The sequence below is a fragment of the Rattus rattus genome, chromosome 9 (assembly GCF_011064425.1).
Source record: "Rattus rattus isolate New Zealand chromosome 9, Rrattus_CSIRO_v1, whole genome shotgun sequence".
Lineage (NCBI taxonomy): Eukaryota > Metazoa > Chordata > Mammalia > Rodentia > Muridae > Rattus > Rattus rattus.
The window spans coordinates 31,436,693-31,452,362 of NC_046162.1; the positions used below are offsets into that span (position 1 = coordinate 31,436,693).

At 48.8% G+C, this 15,670-nt stretch overlaps 1 protein-coding gene across 1 annotated transcript; it reads left to right on the forward strand.

Annotated features, from left to right (window-relative positions):
• The first annotated feature begins 2 nt into the window (after positions 1-2).
• Trim7 (tripartite motif containing 7) lies at positions 3-13,837 on the forward strand. Its single transcript, XM_032913738.1, has 7 exons — positions 3-557; positions 1,350-1,445; positions 6,469-6,699; positions 8,749-8,771; positions 9,368-9,483; positions 9,922-9,957; positions 12,786-13,837. Exons 1-7 carry the CDS (start codon positions 39-41, stop codon positions 13,295-13,297), a joined length of 1,533 nt encoding a protein of 510 aa, XP_032769629.1. The 5' UTR covers positions 3-38; the 3' UTR covers positions 13,298-13,837.
• Positions 13,838-15,670: the final 1,833 nt, after the last annotated feature.

Genomic DNA, 15,670 nt, shown 5'->3' on the forward strand with positions numbered 1-15,670 from the left:
CCCCAGCACCACAAGGCTCGGAAGTACCAAGGACAGGGATGGCGACTGTGGGGCCGCGGACCGGGCCGAACGCAGGAGCGGAGGCGCTGGCGCTGGCGGCAGAGCTCCAAGGCGAGGCGACCTGCTCCATCTGCCTAGAGTTTTTCCGGGAACCGGTGTCGGTCGAGTGTGGCCACAGCTTTTGCCGCGCCTGCATCATGCGCTGCTGGGAGCGTCCGGGAGCTGGGACCGGCACGGTGACCCGCACGCTGCCCTGTCCACTGCCCTGCCCTCAGTGCCGCGAGCCCGCTCGCCCCAGCCAGCTGCGACCCAATAGGCAGCTGGCCGCGGTGGCCTCACTCCTTCGGCGCTTCAGCCTACCCCCCACGGTCCCGGGGGAGAGCGGGACCCCAGCGGTGGCTGCCCCGGCGGCGGCTGCGCGTTGTCCGCAGCACGGAGAGCAACTTAAGCTCTACTGCCAAGACGACGGGCGCGCCATTTGTGTGGTGTGCGACCGCGCCCGCGAGCACCGCTCGCACGCCGTGCTGCCGCTGGAGGAGGCAGTGCAGGAGGCCAAGGTGGGTGTAGGATGTCCCGGAGCTCTGGCTCTGCTTCAGCCCTCCCAGCTCTCCTTGCAGACTGCAGGCGGGGTCCTACAGAAGAGCCCCGTTCTCCTTTTTTCTCTTCCTAAACTGTGGTTTCCCCTCATCTCATCTCGTCCCTCAGAGCCTCATGCCTGGCTGCCTGGGAGACGGCCCCAGGGACTTGACATTTTCTGTCTGTCCCCAACCGCTGTGGTAACTCTGCCCAGGAGAAAGTCTCTGTCACGCCCACACATCCCTTCACTCCTGCAGCGTTCCCAGGGGCGTGGCACTACACAAAGTATTAAGCTCAAAGAGGAACTCAGCGGGGTGTCTTGGATTAGGTGGTCTGTCACAAGAGCTGTGAAGCCCGGGGGTTCTGGGCACTTTTGTCCCTCGCTGGGTAGAGGCACAAGAAGCGTGTGCAGCCCCCAGTCTTTGCTGTCCTGTCGTGCTCCAGTCCTCTTACAAGTATGCTTTCTGTTGCTTGAGAGAAGAGCTGAAGATAAGATGGACTGAAGCAATGTGGGAGTCTTGAGTTTAGGCGCAGATCACGTGGCTGATGCCCTTGAGGAAGCGAGACTCCTCCAGCCATTGGAAATCCCCTGCATTTGCTCTGCACCGATAGGCTTAGTTTGCAAGGCTATGTTCATCCCACAGTCAGAGATGGTATCAATCCGGTCACCTGCTCCGAGAGCAGAATCTTGGCTTTCTACTGGGTGGCTCTAAGAAGGTACATGATAGAGTATCCAGAATTTTCTGACCACCATGTCTTCCTTCATACCACAGGAGCTGCTGGATTCCAGGATGAAGGCCTTGAAGAAAGTACTGGAAGACTATGAAGCTTTCAAGTCAACAGAGGAGAGGGAGAGCAAGGAGCTTCTAGTGAGTCCGAGTGTGAAAGGCATAGGGTTGTGGATGCCCAGGGCAGAGAGGGAGAGGGAGAGGGGAAGGGGGAAGAGGAGGGGAAGGGGAGAAGGAGGGGGAGAGGGAGGGGGATCCTCTCTGGGGGCCCATTTTCTAAGTCCTTCATATTCAAATAATCTTTAGGGTGCACAGTCATTCCTAACAAACCAGTTAGGACTTGTGGCAGCATCTTGTAATTGAATGCATTAGTATTTCTTCACAGAAACATGTCATATTAAGTAGGAACACGATAAGGAACCACACATGAGCCTGAGGCATGTTTTGCCACAGAAAAAAAGGGGGCGGGGCGGGGATGTTTTCTTTTCGGAGCTTTAATTTAAGAATTTGAGATTTGGGCCTGGAGAGAAGGTTCATCCGTTAAGAGCACTGACTGCTTTTCCATGGGTCCAAATTCAATTCCCAGCAACCACATGGTGGCTCACAATCATCTGTAATGGGATCCAATGTCCTCTTCTGGTGTGTCTGAAGGCAGCTACAGTGTTTGTATACATAAAGTTAAAAGAAAAGAAAAAAAAATTAGAGATTCCTGACTGGGCAGTGGTGGCACAGGCCTTTAATCCTAGTCCATTGGAGGCGAGGCAGGCAGACCTCTGTGAGTTCCAGGCCAGCTTGGTCTGCAGAGTGAGCTCTAGGACAGCCAACACTGCACAGAGAAACCATTCATGCTTAAAGGAGAAAACGCTGGTGCCGAGGAGGAGGATCGGAGCTGTTCCTGGCAGAGGACTGTGACTTGGGGACTTGTTTTGGTTACTATGGACAAACATGAGTCACTGTCATTTTCTACCTCACAAATTCAGTTCTTAGCCAACAAAAGGTGCTAGAAGAATGAAAGGAACCACTGGTGCCTTTTAAGGCAAAGTGATTTGTTTATGAAGCTGGGAATTAGAGAGAAAGCCTGGAAAACTCTCTTACTTTAAAAAAAATATCTATTTATTTGTGTTTCTTTTGTTGGGTGCATGTGCTGCTGTCTGCTTGTAAAGAAAGGTCTAAGGGCCATTTTGTGTCAGTTCCTGAACTCGAACTCGAGGTAAATTCTAGGGGTTGAACTGGGTTTATCTAACTAGCTTAAATCTATGGATTGAATTGCCAGACTTAGACCTGCTAAGGTATAGAAGCCCCAAACCCTTATTCTTTAGGTTGGGAAGGAGAGACTATGGAGCTCAGATACCCAAGCTCCTCTCTGGGCTCTTTGTGGTTGTTATTATTGGTGTTTGCTTGTTTGAGACAAGGTCTCTCTCTATAGTAGAGGACTTGCTACATAGACAAGGCTGACCTCAAACCTACAGAGATCCACAAACCTCCTTAGTGCTGGATTGTGAGCCACCACGGCTGACTCTTCCCTTACTCTTTTCCATTTTTTTTTTAAAGGATAAATTTTATGTATAAGAATACACCGTAACAGGGGTTGGGATTTAGCTCAGTGGTGGCGCTTGCCTAAAGGCGCAAGGCCCTGGTTCAGTCCCCAGCTCGAAAAAAAAACCAAAAAAAAAAAAAAAAAAGAATACACCGTAACTATAGAAGAGGGCATCAGATCCCATTACAGATGGTTGTGAGCCACCATGTAGTTCCTGGGAATCAAACTCAGGGCGTCTAGAGGAACAGTCAGCACACATCTCAGCCCTCTCTCCTTACTTTTTTTTTTTTTTTTTTTTTTTTTTCTTTTTCTCAGAGCTGGGGACCCAACCCAGGGCCTTGCGCTTCCTAGGCAAGCGCTCTACCACTGAGCTAAATCCCCAACCCCTCCTTACTCTTAATTGCTTTTCTATCTGCATCCATTGGACAGCCCAGACTTGTGCATCTGACCATTCATTTCCCAAAACAGAGTTCACCCATGCAGACCTTTGTTCCAAGGAAGAGGGACATAGTTCTTTGGTTTGCATCTGGGATGAAGGGGACATTTTCTATGGTTTGGGCAACTTCGAAGCCTCTGACCCTCCTCCCGGTGACATTGTTTAGCACCTCCCATCCCTGCCCTTTGCCAAACCCTCCCCTAGCCTATCCAAAGTAGAGCCTTTCACAGCCAGGTCATTGTTCTACCACTGAGCCATGTGCCCCTCATTCTGCTTACCGTACAGCAACTTTCACCTGAAAAGTGCCCTTACCCCAGGGGTCATCCAGTATTGTCTACAGGCTTTTTAGTTGTCAGCACTTCGAGTGCCATTGGCATTTAGTGGCAGGGGTCTTAGGTGTTAGATATCCCAGAATACAGAGGGAAGCCATCAGAGCCAGGAATTATCTGGCCCTAAGTGTCGATAACATCGAGACTGTAAACTTCTGTTTCCAGTTTTCTTGGTCTGTTAGTCACACAGTATCATCAACCACATGCTTTTTAAGGAATACAGGCCTGGTGGTGGTGGCCTGAGCAGAGGCAGGCAGCTCTCTGTGTGTTCGAGACCAGCCTGGACAGAGAGCCCAGGCTATACAAAGAAACTGAAAAACAAAACCAAAGAATAGCATTTAGAGTTTAGCTGGGTATGGTAGCTCATGCATTTAATCCCGGTGTTTAGGAGACAGAAGCAGATGGTTATCCATGAGTTTGAGGCCAGCCTGGTCTCCATAGTGAATTCCAGGACAGCCGGGACTATATAGGCAGCAACAATAATAAACAGTTATTCGGTTTACAGTTCTAGAGGCTGGACAGCCTAAAGAGGTGGTGCCCATAGCTGCCCCAGCACATCACGAGAGCTGTCTTACTGAACCAAAACAAGACAGAGGGCATCCTGTGGCAAGACAGAGGGAATAGGATCTCAGGGTTTTCACTCCCCTATTCCCTTCCTCCGCATCTTCCTCCGCTCCCGTTTTTTAAAGGTGGTGTTGTTAACTGTGTCTTGTGTGCCAGGAGGAAGGAGAGAGGATACACCAGTGGCTTATTGGTAAAACTGCAAATCCTTTTATCATTCACTCCACACAAGCCGGTCACTGCTCCATCAGGGACACCACACAAGGCCTTGGTTTCCCTGGCAGTGTGAAGTAGGGCTGAAGCTGGGTTCATAAGCATAAAAACCACAAGCATCTGTGCTAAGTTATAGTTACAATTCTCACCATCAGAATTCTGGGATTAGGCTACACGTTTCACCACTGTCAACTGACGCAGAAGGTAAGCTTTCTAGACCAACAGATTCATCTGTTTTGTTTTGTGGTTAGGAACAGGAATGATGTTTTGAGGAACTATTGTTGCTTTGCCAGTACCCAACTATGCCTCATTATGTAGCTCAGGTTGGCCTGGAACTTGCTAGGTAGTCCAGGCTGGCCATGTATTTGCAGAGCCTCATTCTCCTGAGTGCTATACTTATAGATAGTCACCACCAGGCACAGAGAGACAGAGAGCTCTTTTGAGAAACACTTTTGCTTGGGTTGTTCCCTTGGGAGTCAACACCTCACGGTTAGCAGAAGAACAGAATTTAAATTCAGACCACCCTGCCTTAAAATCTTAGCTTAACAATTACGAGGATGGGGTTTCCTCACCCTGAAATGGAATTGGAAGTGTGCTGACTTCACTGGGTCAGGGCGAGCGAACTAAAGTGTTCCTTGCTGCTGCAGCTCAATGTCTGATTATGGAAATGAGGCAGATGTCTTGTGAGAAGCCTTGGGACCTACGATCTGAACCCAGGGCTCCTGACTTCACTTTTTCCACAGTCTCCCCTTTTACCCATCTCCCTTCTTCTAGTAGCTGGGAGAGGAGCTCTCATAATTGAGCTTGTCCGATGAAGACAGGGTGCTTGCTTGGTGATAGCCACAGAGTCCTTGTTTACTATATTGGAATTTTGCCACACAAGTAAGTCTGTAAATAGAATAGCACATCTAGACCCGAAAAGCCCTGAGTCCGATAACGGGAAGAGGGTGCGGAGCGGCCATGCTGCCACCTCCGCTAACAGGAAGCTTTCTTCTCCTCTCCTTGCATCTATCTCATTTCAAGGTCGCATTTCCGTTTGTAGGCAGCGTGTCCCCGGAGAGGAGATAAGAAGCCAAGCAGATAAGGAGTCAGGTGCAGTGGTCAGGGGACCCTTGCAGCTCTGGCTGACCAGCAGACTGCTTCGGCAGCCTTGAGAGATAACCAGGAACCTCTTTATCTATACAGGTTTCACACACACAGACCAGTGATTATCTGAGAAGTACGGATCATGTGTTTTGATTTTTCATTACGTGGTTGATGTTAACAAGTCCAGTCACAAGTAGAAAGCGCAAACAGAACAGGTTTTACCTCTTACTGTCAGCCCTAGAACTCCAATGTAAAGAATCTAAAGAATGTCTCCTCCAAAGCAGACACATTTATTATACGATGGTCTGCTTTCAGGCTGCAGTGTTTGCAGTTTTAGAGCACTCTAGGCAAACAGAAAATGTCTGGATGGGTCTTTTTCTGAGTAGCAAACACTAATACTTAGTACCTTTTACTATGTGGTTCCATCGTCTACCCAATAAAGTAGGGAAAGCTTATTGCAGTCAATCTATCTCGCTTACTGAGTTCTGTTCCTCCATGGCTGTGCCATATATGATACCCCTATCTTTACATTTTCAGAGAGTTCTAATCGTGTTGTAGAAAGAGGCCTCAAATCTGTAACTTATTCTCGGGGCCAGTCAGAGTTTGTCAATGGTCTCAGTTTACCCTGCACCAGTTACTAAGGTAGAAGAGTCTAAGTCTTAAGAGATGCCAGGGGGCTGGAGAGATGGCTCAGTGGTTAAGAGCACTGAACTGCTCTTCCGAGCTCCTGAGTTCAAATCCCAGCAACCACATGGTGGCTCACAACCATTAGGGATCTGATGCCCTCTGAAGACAGCCGCCATGATATACTTATATATAATGAATAAAATAAATCTTTAAAAAAAAAAAGCTATCTTAATTAATATGCAGTATGCATGTATGGGTGTGTCTCACTGGAGAAGCAACCCTGCCCTGGAGAATGCCTCCTCCAAGTCCTGTCTTAATGTCTTGTCCAAGTGTCTTCCCCTCTAAGTCATGTGCCAACTTCTCTTCCCATGACAGAAGCAGATGGCAGCAGAGAAAGAGAAGGTAGGGGCAGAGTTCCAAGCCCTGCGGGCCTTCCTGGTGGAGCAGGAGGGTCGACTTCTAAGTCGACTGGAAGTACTGTCCCGGGAAGTGACACAGAAGCAGAATGAGAACCTGGCCCAGCTGGAGGGTGACATCACTCAGCTGTCCAAACTCAGCAGCCAGATCCAGGAGACAGCTCAGAAGCCGGACATAGAATTCCTCCAGGTGACGCAGGCTCAGTCAGAGCCTTGAGGCATTTGTCCTCGGCTGTAGGAGAGGCTACTGGAGAACAACCAGACCCTGGGAGAAAGGGGATTGGAAGGGGTACTGAATCTCCTGCGATTGGAAGGCTAGCCAGGATATGATAAAATTTCATGATTATAAGCCATTATAGTTTATTTTACATTATTCAGAGGCCAAAGTCTCTGAAGACAGTCCTTACAAAGCTACCTGTAATTCACGTTAACGTGCTGTATGATATTCTATTTTATTAAGAAATAATAGTTGGGGCTGGAGAGATGTCGCAACAGTTAAGAGCACTGGCTGCTTGATCCCCAACGACACACGCTTTGTGGCTCAGCACTAGGAAAGGACCACGGTCACACAGGACACACCAAGACCAAGTTCTCAGCACAAAGGGGCAAAGGGCAGGGAATGAGAGGCAAAGACAGGAGACAGAGGATGAGGGAGAAGGGAAAAGAACAAGGAAGAAGGGGAAGGGATATTTGCCTTGAAGGACAAACACCGGCCTCTGGATGGAAAGGAGACAGGGCTGTAGGCAAATGGCAGTTTATAAAGGGAACGGGGAAGGGGAGCTAAGAGGGTAGTAGGGCTGAGGGGAGGGGTAGAGAAATAAAGTGGAGGCTGACCCAGCACATGGAGAAAAGCGGGGAAGAATGGGAAGAGAAGGGACAAAAGGGACAAGAGAGAGCAGAGGAAGCAGGAGCAAGTGCAAGAGAGTGAGGAGCCCCTTTTATAGTGTCAGGCAACTGTGGGAGTAGAGCTTAGACAGAATACTTTGATAACTGGGCCTTGGTGGTCAGCTTTAGGAGGAGGGAGTAGCCAGTAAGGGGAGGGAGAGGGAGTAGATCTTGGTGGCTAGCCTCAGGGGGAGGAAGTGGCCAATAGGGGAGTAGACCTTGGTGGCTAGCTTTAGAGATGTAATCTGTGGTTCACAAGGGAGAGGGAAGGGGGGGGTGGCAAAGCCTTCCAGGGCCACGTTTATCATGCTCTGGCCTATAGAGCCTTTCTACCTGTAACTCAGTTTCATGGGATCTGACACCCCCTTCTGGCCTCCATAGGCCCAGGGGATGCACAGACATACACACGCAGGCAAAACACCCATGCACATGAACACTTTTACAAATAATTAATTTTAAAAAGTAGTCACCAGACCAAGCATAGTAGCACACGCCTTCGATCCCAGCTCTCCGTTTTCGGATATGTGCTGCCGAAGCAAGCACTCGGGAAGCAGGGGCCGGCAGAGCTCTGTGTATTTGAGATGAGCCTGGTGGAAATAGTGAATTCCAGGACAGCCAGAGCTTCGTAAGGAGGCCCTGCCTCAAGAAAAACAAACAAAAAACCCGAACAAACAACAACAAAAGGCCACCAGCATATTCAGATAGACTTCACAAACCACAAGAAAGTCAAGAATAAAAGACAGGGGGCTGGGGATTTAGCTCAGTGGTAGAGCGCTTACCTAGGAAGCGCAAGGCCCTGGGTTTGGTCCCCAGCTCTGAAAAAAAGAACCAAAAAAAAATATATATATAAATAAATAAAAGAATAAAAGACAGAAAAGACACTGAGGCACTGCCCAGTGTGGTGATGTGTACTTTTGGATCCCAGCACTTGGGAAGTGGGAATAGGAGTATCAGGAGTTCAAGACCACCCTCTGTTCCATATGGAGACCAGCCTGAGACTGAGAAGGGGAGACCAACCCTAGATGTGAGAGTCTGTTTCAAACAAACCAACCAAACAAAACTCAAAAAGACATTGTAGCTTGTCTGGGCTGGTAACCATGCTAGCAGTAAACACTGGGTCTTGTTAGATGGCCCCAGGGAATATTTTTTACCATAAAAACTTTGCATATCTGTGAGGGAGGGAGGTTGACTGTGGTAACATCCAGTAGCCAGCCACAGCTGGAAACCAGTGTCACCTGTGTTTAGTGGGGGGTGGCTTATTTTCTGTGTGTCAGGTAAGGGGCAGTCACGTTTTCTCAAAGGTGAATGGAGGTTATACGATGTTGACTTGATTTTCTTCCGTGTTTTCTTCCAGGAGTTCAAAAACACATTAAGCAAGTGAGTGAACTTCACACTTTATTTTTTTTTTTGGTTCTATTTTTTCGGAGCTGGGGACCGAACCCAGGGCCTTGCGCTTCCTAGGCAAGGGCTCTACCGCTGAGCTAAATCCCCAACCCCAACTTCACACTTTCTAGTGCCTTTCCAAGTTGCTTTGTTCTCTCATCAAAGCTTTCCCCTTTTAACCTAATGTCATCTCTCTCCTTCTGACCTGACAACTGCTACTTCCTTACCTGGGTACCTTTTGAGGCAACGGCCCACCTACCTAGCTGTGGGAATCCCTGTGTAAATTTGGATTTCCTGTTTTCTCTTACTGGAAGCAACTGGGAAGGTGGGGTGGAGGGGAGTGAATAAGATTGTTTGCTTGACGATAGTCTCATCAAAGGCAGTTCTCCAATCATGTAAACTCCCTACCACAAGCCCCACCTCCTAAAAGTTGTGATATCCTCCAATAGGGACACAAGTTGGCAATCAAGCCTTTATCACATAGGTCTTTAGGATTACGTGTATCTAAGCTATAGCACCAGCCTGGTTACCATGGAGCAGCAGGAGTGGGATGCTGTTCTTGGGACTTCCTCTGGGGTCTCGTCCTGCAGGTGCAGCAGCGTGCCCAGCTCCAAGCCAACCACAGTTTCATCCGAGATGAAGAATAAAGTGTGGAATGTTTCCCTCAAGAGCTTCGTCTTAAAAGGATTGCTGAAAAAGTTCAAAGGTAGGGGCCTGGGTGCGGGCTGGGCCAGGTGGTGTTGGGTGGAGGGGGATGGGCTCCTGGTAGTTCACGGGACCTAAAGCTATGTCTTTCTTGAACTGAGAAGAGGAAACAGGAGTTGGGGCTTAGCAAAGTCAGATTGAGCATCCTGCTTCCTATAGGGTAGCATAGGAGTACTATAGAATACTGGTGGCAGGAAGAAAGCTAAAGGGGCAGGGGGCAGGTCAGACCAGTTCTAGACAATAGAGGGAAAGAAGGATCTAGGACACTTGGGTGGGTGGGGGGTTCCCTCCTTCCTATTCTCTGGTCTTGGCTCTGTACAGGTAACTCAGCCTCTGGAGTATCTGGGGTCAGACAAGTTATAAGTGTGGGAACAGAGGAGTTCCCTGGCCGGGCAGTCTCCCACTTGGTACACATTTGCTGTGCTTTGTCTTTCTGTAGAGGATCTCCAGGGAGAGCTGGAGAAAGAAGAGAAAGGTACGAATTGTGATCACAACTGTGAGTACAAGGCTGACCACGTAGGGAACCCGCTCCCTGCCAGAGTCTGTCTCTCAGGGCTTTACAGATGGTTGGTTGACCCTGTGCCTGTCCACCTCAGTGACTGTTACTCTGCCCCCATCCCAATCCATGGTTGACATCTTTTAGCCCTCAGATGGTAGTGGGACCCTTTGGCTCATAGGCAGAGAGGGTGGTCTGCATCAGGAATGAGTTGGCCTCGGGTTGCTCGGGGGCAGAGAAATCTCAATTTCCTGAATGAAACCTACTCTTACCTCCACATCTAAACAGCTGAAGACCTCTTCTGTGTGTGTGTGTGTGTGTGTGTGTGTGTGTGTGTGTGTGTGTGTGTGTGTGTTAGATACGTGTCATTATATAACAAAAGCTATATTTTATTACACCGAGAGTCACCATACAATGTTCGTTCTCTGAAGTCCTAACTGCTGTCGTAAGCCTATCTTCACAAGGCTGCTCTCACCTCCAGGACTATCTTAGCTGAAAATCAGGTCCAGTTTCTAACAGAAGTCTCAGTTTGAGGGTTGTGAGCCACCATGTGGTCACTGGGATTTGAACTCAGGACCTCTGGAAGAGCAGTCAGTGCTCTTAACCACTGAGCCATCTCTCCAGCCACTCCCCCCTGTCCCTCCTCACCCCCCCCCGGGCGCTCCCCTCCTCCACTCCAAGCTATTTTTATGTCTAACAGGCGTTTAAAAAAAAAAAAAAAAAACAAAAACAAAAAAAAAAAACCTATGGTCATTACAGGGGGACAGTGGAAGCAAAGGGAGCCTATAGAGATCTGAGGTGTATGATCCAACACTGGAGGGAAGGAAGCAAGAGCCCAGGGTTTACCTTCGTAGGACCCAGTAATGGCACCTTTCACTCATTAAGCCCTCAGCCCTCGGTGGATCTAACCTCACTGCATATCAGGTCCTGACTTATGTAGCGCCCTCCTTGCTGCTTCTAGAATGCACCAATCACATACGAACTTCAGGCCCTTTGCACTGCCCTGGCCATCCCTCGGCCAGGGTCAGATTTTCCTGTCATAAAGCTGGCTTCCTCACTTCCTTTAGATTTTTGCTCTAACATACCCTTCCAGTGAGGCTTTCCCGGCTACTGTAGTTGAAATTACACTTTGCTCTCCAGATCTCTCTTACCTTCTGCTGATCATCCACTGCCTATCTCACAGAGCTGGGGAGAAAGTAACAAAGGGGCAAAGGTTGTTCACCTGCCTTGATCTCTGTGGTATTTCAGGGTGACGTTGTCACGGTTTTATTGCTATTGTCTATTGTGAAGAGACAGCACAGCCAAGTCACTCTTATAAAGGAAATCATGTACCTGGGGGCTGGCTTACAGTGTCCGAAAGTTAGTTCATGATCATCATGGTTGGAAATGGACAGGCATGGTACTATAGCAGTGGCTGAGAGCTTTGTGCTAGGATCTGCAGGCTGCAGGCAGAGAGAGAGGGAGAGGGGGGAGAGGGAGGGGAAGATGGAGAGAAGAAGAGGGAGGAGCACTTGATTGCTTGATTCTGGCTTCTGGGCCTGGGCCTGGGCCTGATTTGGACTTTTGAAACTTCACAGCTCAATTCCAGTGTCACACCTCCAACAAGGCACACCTCCTAATCCTTCCCAAACAATTCTACTCTCTGATAACTTAAATTCAAATATATGAGCCTATGGGAACCATTCTCATTCAAATCACTACAGGGGGCCTGGGAGAAGTCCTACAATTGTGTTCACAGCTCAGTATACTTTGTAGCTTTTTGTTTTGACAGTTTTCAAACACTCCCAAATGGAGAGAGAAAAGCATAATGCACGCCACACATGTTCATGTCATGTATCTTCAACTGTCAATTGGTGAACAGTTTTCACAGACATTGTGTCCAGTTTTACACTAAAACAAAGACGCTGTGTTTCCACAAATATTTCAGAATGTGTTATCTCTAAGGAGACAGCTATTTTTAAAATAGTATTTATTTAAAGTATTCAGACACACCAGAATAGGGGATCCCATTAAAGATGGCTGTGAGCCACCATGTGGTTGCTGGGAATTGAACTCAGAGTCTCTGGAAGAGCAGTCAGAGCTCTTAACCTCTGAGCCATGTCTCCAGCCTAAGACAGCTATTTCTAATTTAATTTAATTTTGTATTTTTAAAGGCAGCTCTCACTGTACAGCCCTGGCTGGTCTGGAGCTGACTGCGACCACCAGACTTGCTCCCAGTTCACAGACATCCCCCTGCCTTTCCCTCCTAGGTGCATAGGGTGGACCCCCACATCAGACGAGAGACAGACTTTCTAAAACCAGAGCCATCACACCTAGAGAAAGTGATGATGCCTTCTTGTAACTAATTTTCAAATTCCCCCAAATGTCTTTGTTTTGGAACAGGATCTCTTATAACCCTTGCTGGCCTCAGGCTGGCTGTGTAACTGAGGCTGGCCTTGAACTCCCGATTCTTCTGTTCTCAGACCTAAGCTCAGGCTTTCTTTCTGTCAAGGCTCCACAATTATCCTTGAAATCAGATTTGCTGACCTGCTCAAGTTGAGATCCAAACCATGCCCACTCTATTTCTTAAATTTAAATAAGTGTCCGTTAAAGATTTTAATACAGGTTTGTTAAATTGAAGAGAGAGAGAGAGAGAGAGAGAGAGAGAGAGAGAGAGAGAGAGAGAGAGAGAGAGAGAGAGCGCAAGCGACCTTCCACCTGGTGTGGAGGGAGGAGGGTTGACGGGTGACGGGAAGGGAATATACCGTGAGTGTAGAGACTGTGCAAGCAATGCGTGTGAAGATATCCTTCCTTTTCTCTCTCCTCAGTGGAACTCTCTTTGGACCCGGACACGGCCAATCCCCGCCTCATCTTGTCCTTGGATCTAAAGAGCGTACGTCTAGGACAGCGCGCCCAGGACTTGCCTAACCATCCTCGCCGCTTCGATACCAACACCCGCGTTTTGGCGTCCTGTGGTTTCTCCTCAGGGCGACATCACTGGGAGGTGGAAGTGGGCTCCAAGGATGGCTGGGCTTTCGGTGTGGCCCGCGAGAGTGTGCGTCGCAAGGGTCTCACACCCTTTACCCCCGAGGAGGGCGTCTGGGCTATGCAACTCAACAATGGGCAATACTGGGCGGTGACCAGCCCAGAGAGGACGCAGCTCAACTGTGGGCAGCTGTCGCGGGTGAGGGTGGCTCTGGACCTTGAGGTGGGAGCAGTGTCCTTCTATGCAGTGGAGGACATGCGCCACCTTTACACTTTCCGCGTCAACTTCCAGGAGCGAGTGTTCCCCCTTTTCTCTGTTTGCTCTACTGGCACCTACTTGAGAATCTGGCCTTGAAGCTCTCTGTCGGGCTTCCTAGGAGGGGACAGGATAGTGGTGAACTCTCCCCCGTGAGTCTGAGGTTCTTTATCTTGGACCTTCCTTCACACCCCCCACTTCAGCTGCCTAAGAAGGCACAAAGCACAACATAGGCTCCGAAGGCTGACTAAGCAAAGAGACGCTATGGGTAACTAATTGCACAGCGAAGAGATACCTTGGACCCTTGGCGCCTGCTGGCTCCTTGTAATGTTCCTGCAAATTGTGTCTGAACTATGGAAGAGGGGTCGCTCCCTGGCACAAAAGCCCAGCTTTAAGCAAAGGTGCTTCCTACCACGAGGGCTTACTGCCTTGATTCAGAAGGGTCCCTGTTTACACAGAACAATGTCAAAGACTGGTACCCTTGCAAAGGGTGTGATTTGGCCTTGGGCCCTTCGCGTATTACTTTACATTTGTGACAACTGCAGGCTCTGCCTGGAGAGGTCCCTGAGTCTCCCGGATCCAGCTGGCCTGGCTGGGTTGTTTATTCAGGGAGGAGCATCGTGATCCCCCAATTAGAAGCCAGTCGGAACTACAGTATACACATATGAGCACATCGCTGTCCCCCGGCACTCTTTATGTGCATCCTTTACAACACTGGCTGCCAACGTGCGGTCACAGATGCCTTAAGCCTCACATTTTCCTTTGGGTAAGGAGATCAGAGGTTCTGGAACTGTGAAATACAAGTTGATACTTAGGCGTTTACAGGTGTAGCTAGCACCAGGGTGGAGATGGACGCAGCACAAGGGCAGTCTTGACAAACCCTTTCTGGAACTTTCTAAGTCTACGCAAACACCAGAACATCCTGGTGGCAAGGATTGCTGGGCATCTGCCCTGGAGGGAGTTGGGCAGGCCAGCCTCTTTAGCGGATTGACTGGCTACTGTTGCATAGCGTACACAAAGCTGGGCCAAGAGGGGCGGGAGTGGGCAGTTCCGGGCTCAGTGCTACACTTGGCAGTGAGAGAAGAGTTGCAGATATAGATTGCGAGCACATTTCTAGGGGTGTCTGGACTCATTCTTGACTCCGTGGTTTGACTGCAGGAGGATATGCCTGAGTATTGATTTCTGCTAGAATGATCCCAAGTGTCCTGTATTTGAGGTGTGGGAGCCTGTGTGGTTTGGGGGAAAGGTTATGGAGAGGGCGTTTATGAGGAGCTGGATTGGGGTTAACCGATGGAAACATCCACACAAAAACAGTTTCCCACTTACTCTGAAATCATGAGGACCAGACTTAGGATTCCAGCACCCATGTAACAGGCATCGTGCCTTGCAAAATACTCAGGTCTCCAGCTTCAAGGGATATGATGTCCTCTTTTGGTCGCTGTATGCACACCTCCGAGCCTGTGTGCATACATGTGTGTATACATTCACACAGACCAACGTGTTTGTCTTAGTTAGGGTGTTATTGCTGTGAACAGACACCATGACCAATGCAAGTTTTATAAACATTTAATTGGGGCTGGCTTACAGGTTCAGAGGTTCAGTCCATTGTCATCAAGGCAGGAGGAGCATGGCAGCATCCAGGCAGGCATGGTGCAGGAGGAGCTGAGTTCTACATCTTCACCAGAGGGAAGCTAGGAACAGACTGAGCATCCTCAGGCAGCTAGGAGAAGGGTCCCCCACCGTGACAGATTGCCTCCAACAAGGCCATACCTTCTAATAGTACCACTCCCTGGGTCAAAAATGCAAACCATCACAACATTTAATAAAGCAAAGCAAAGCAAAACAAAACAAAACAAAAAACCAACAACAAACAAACCCACAGCTTTCACTTCAAAGGGACTAAGAGATAGTTTATTCTGGTGTGGGGAACGTGACAGCCAGCCTCAACCTGAGGACACTGTGTTACTGCCTGCTCTGTCCTAGTCAGTTGGTGACACTTCCCCTAGAGTGCTCAGATCTGTGTAATAATTTACATACAATTCCCCCATAATAGCTAAAGAAACTTAATATGGTACCAGGTATCTCTTAAGGGCCACTGACCTTTGCCCTGGAATGCCCTGAGATCTTAGTGGCCTGCTGGTGAGATCAGAGAAAGATAATGGTGTCCCTGCTCTCTGCTTTTGTAAACTCCATCATTGTTATGTGACTAGAGTAAGTGATCTTTTCATTATTATACACAGGAAAAAGAAACAACGGGGGGTAGGGCGAGCTGGAGAGATGGCTCCGTGGTTAAGAGCACTGGCTGCTCTTCCATAGGTCCTGAGTTCAATTCTCAGCAACCACATGGTGGCTCACAACCATCTGTAATGAGATCTAGTGCCTTCTTCTGGTGTGTCTGAAGACAGCTGCAGTGTACTCATATACATTAAATCATTAAATAAATAAACCTTAAAAAAAAAAGTGAGGGGAGAA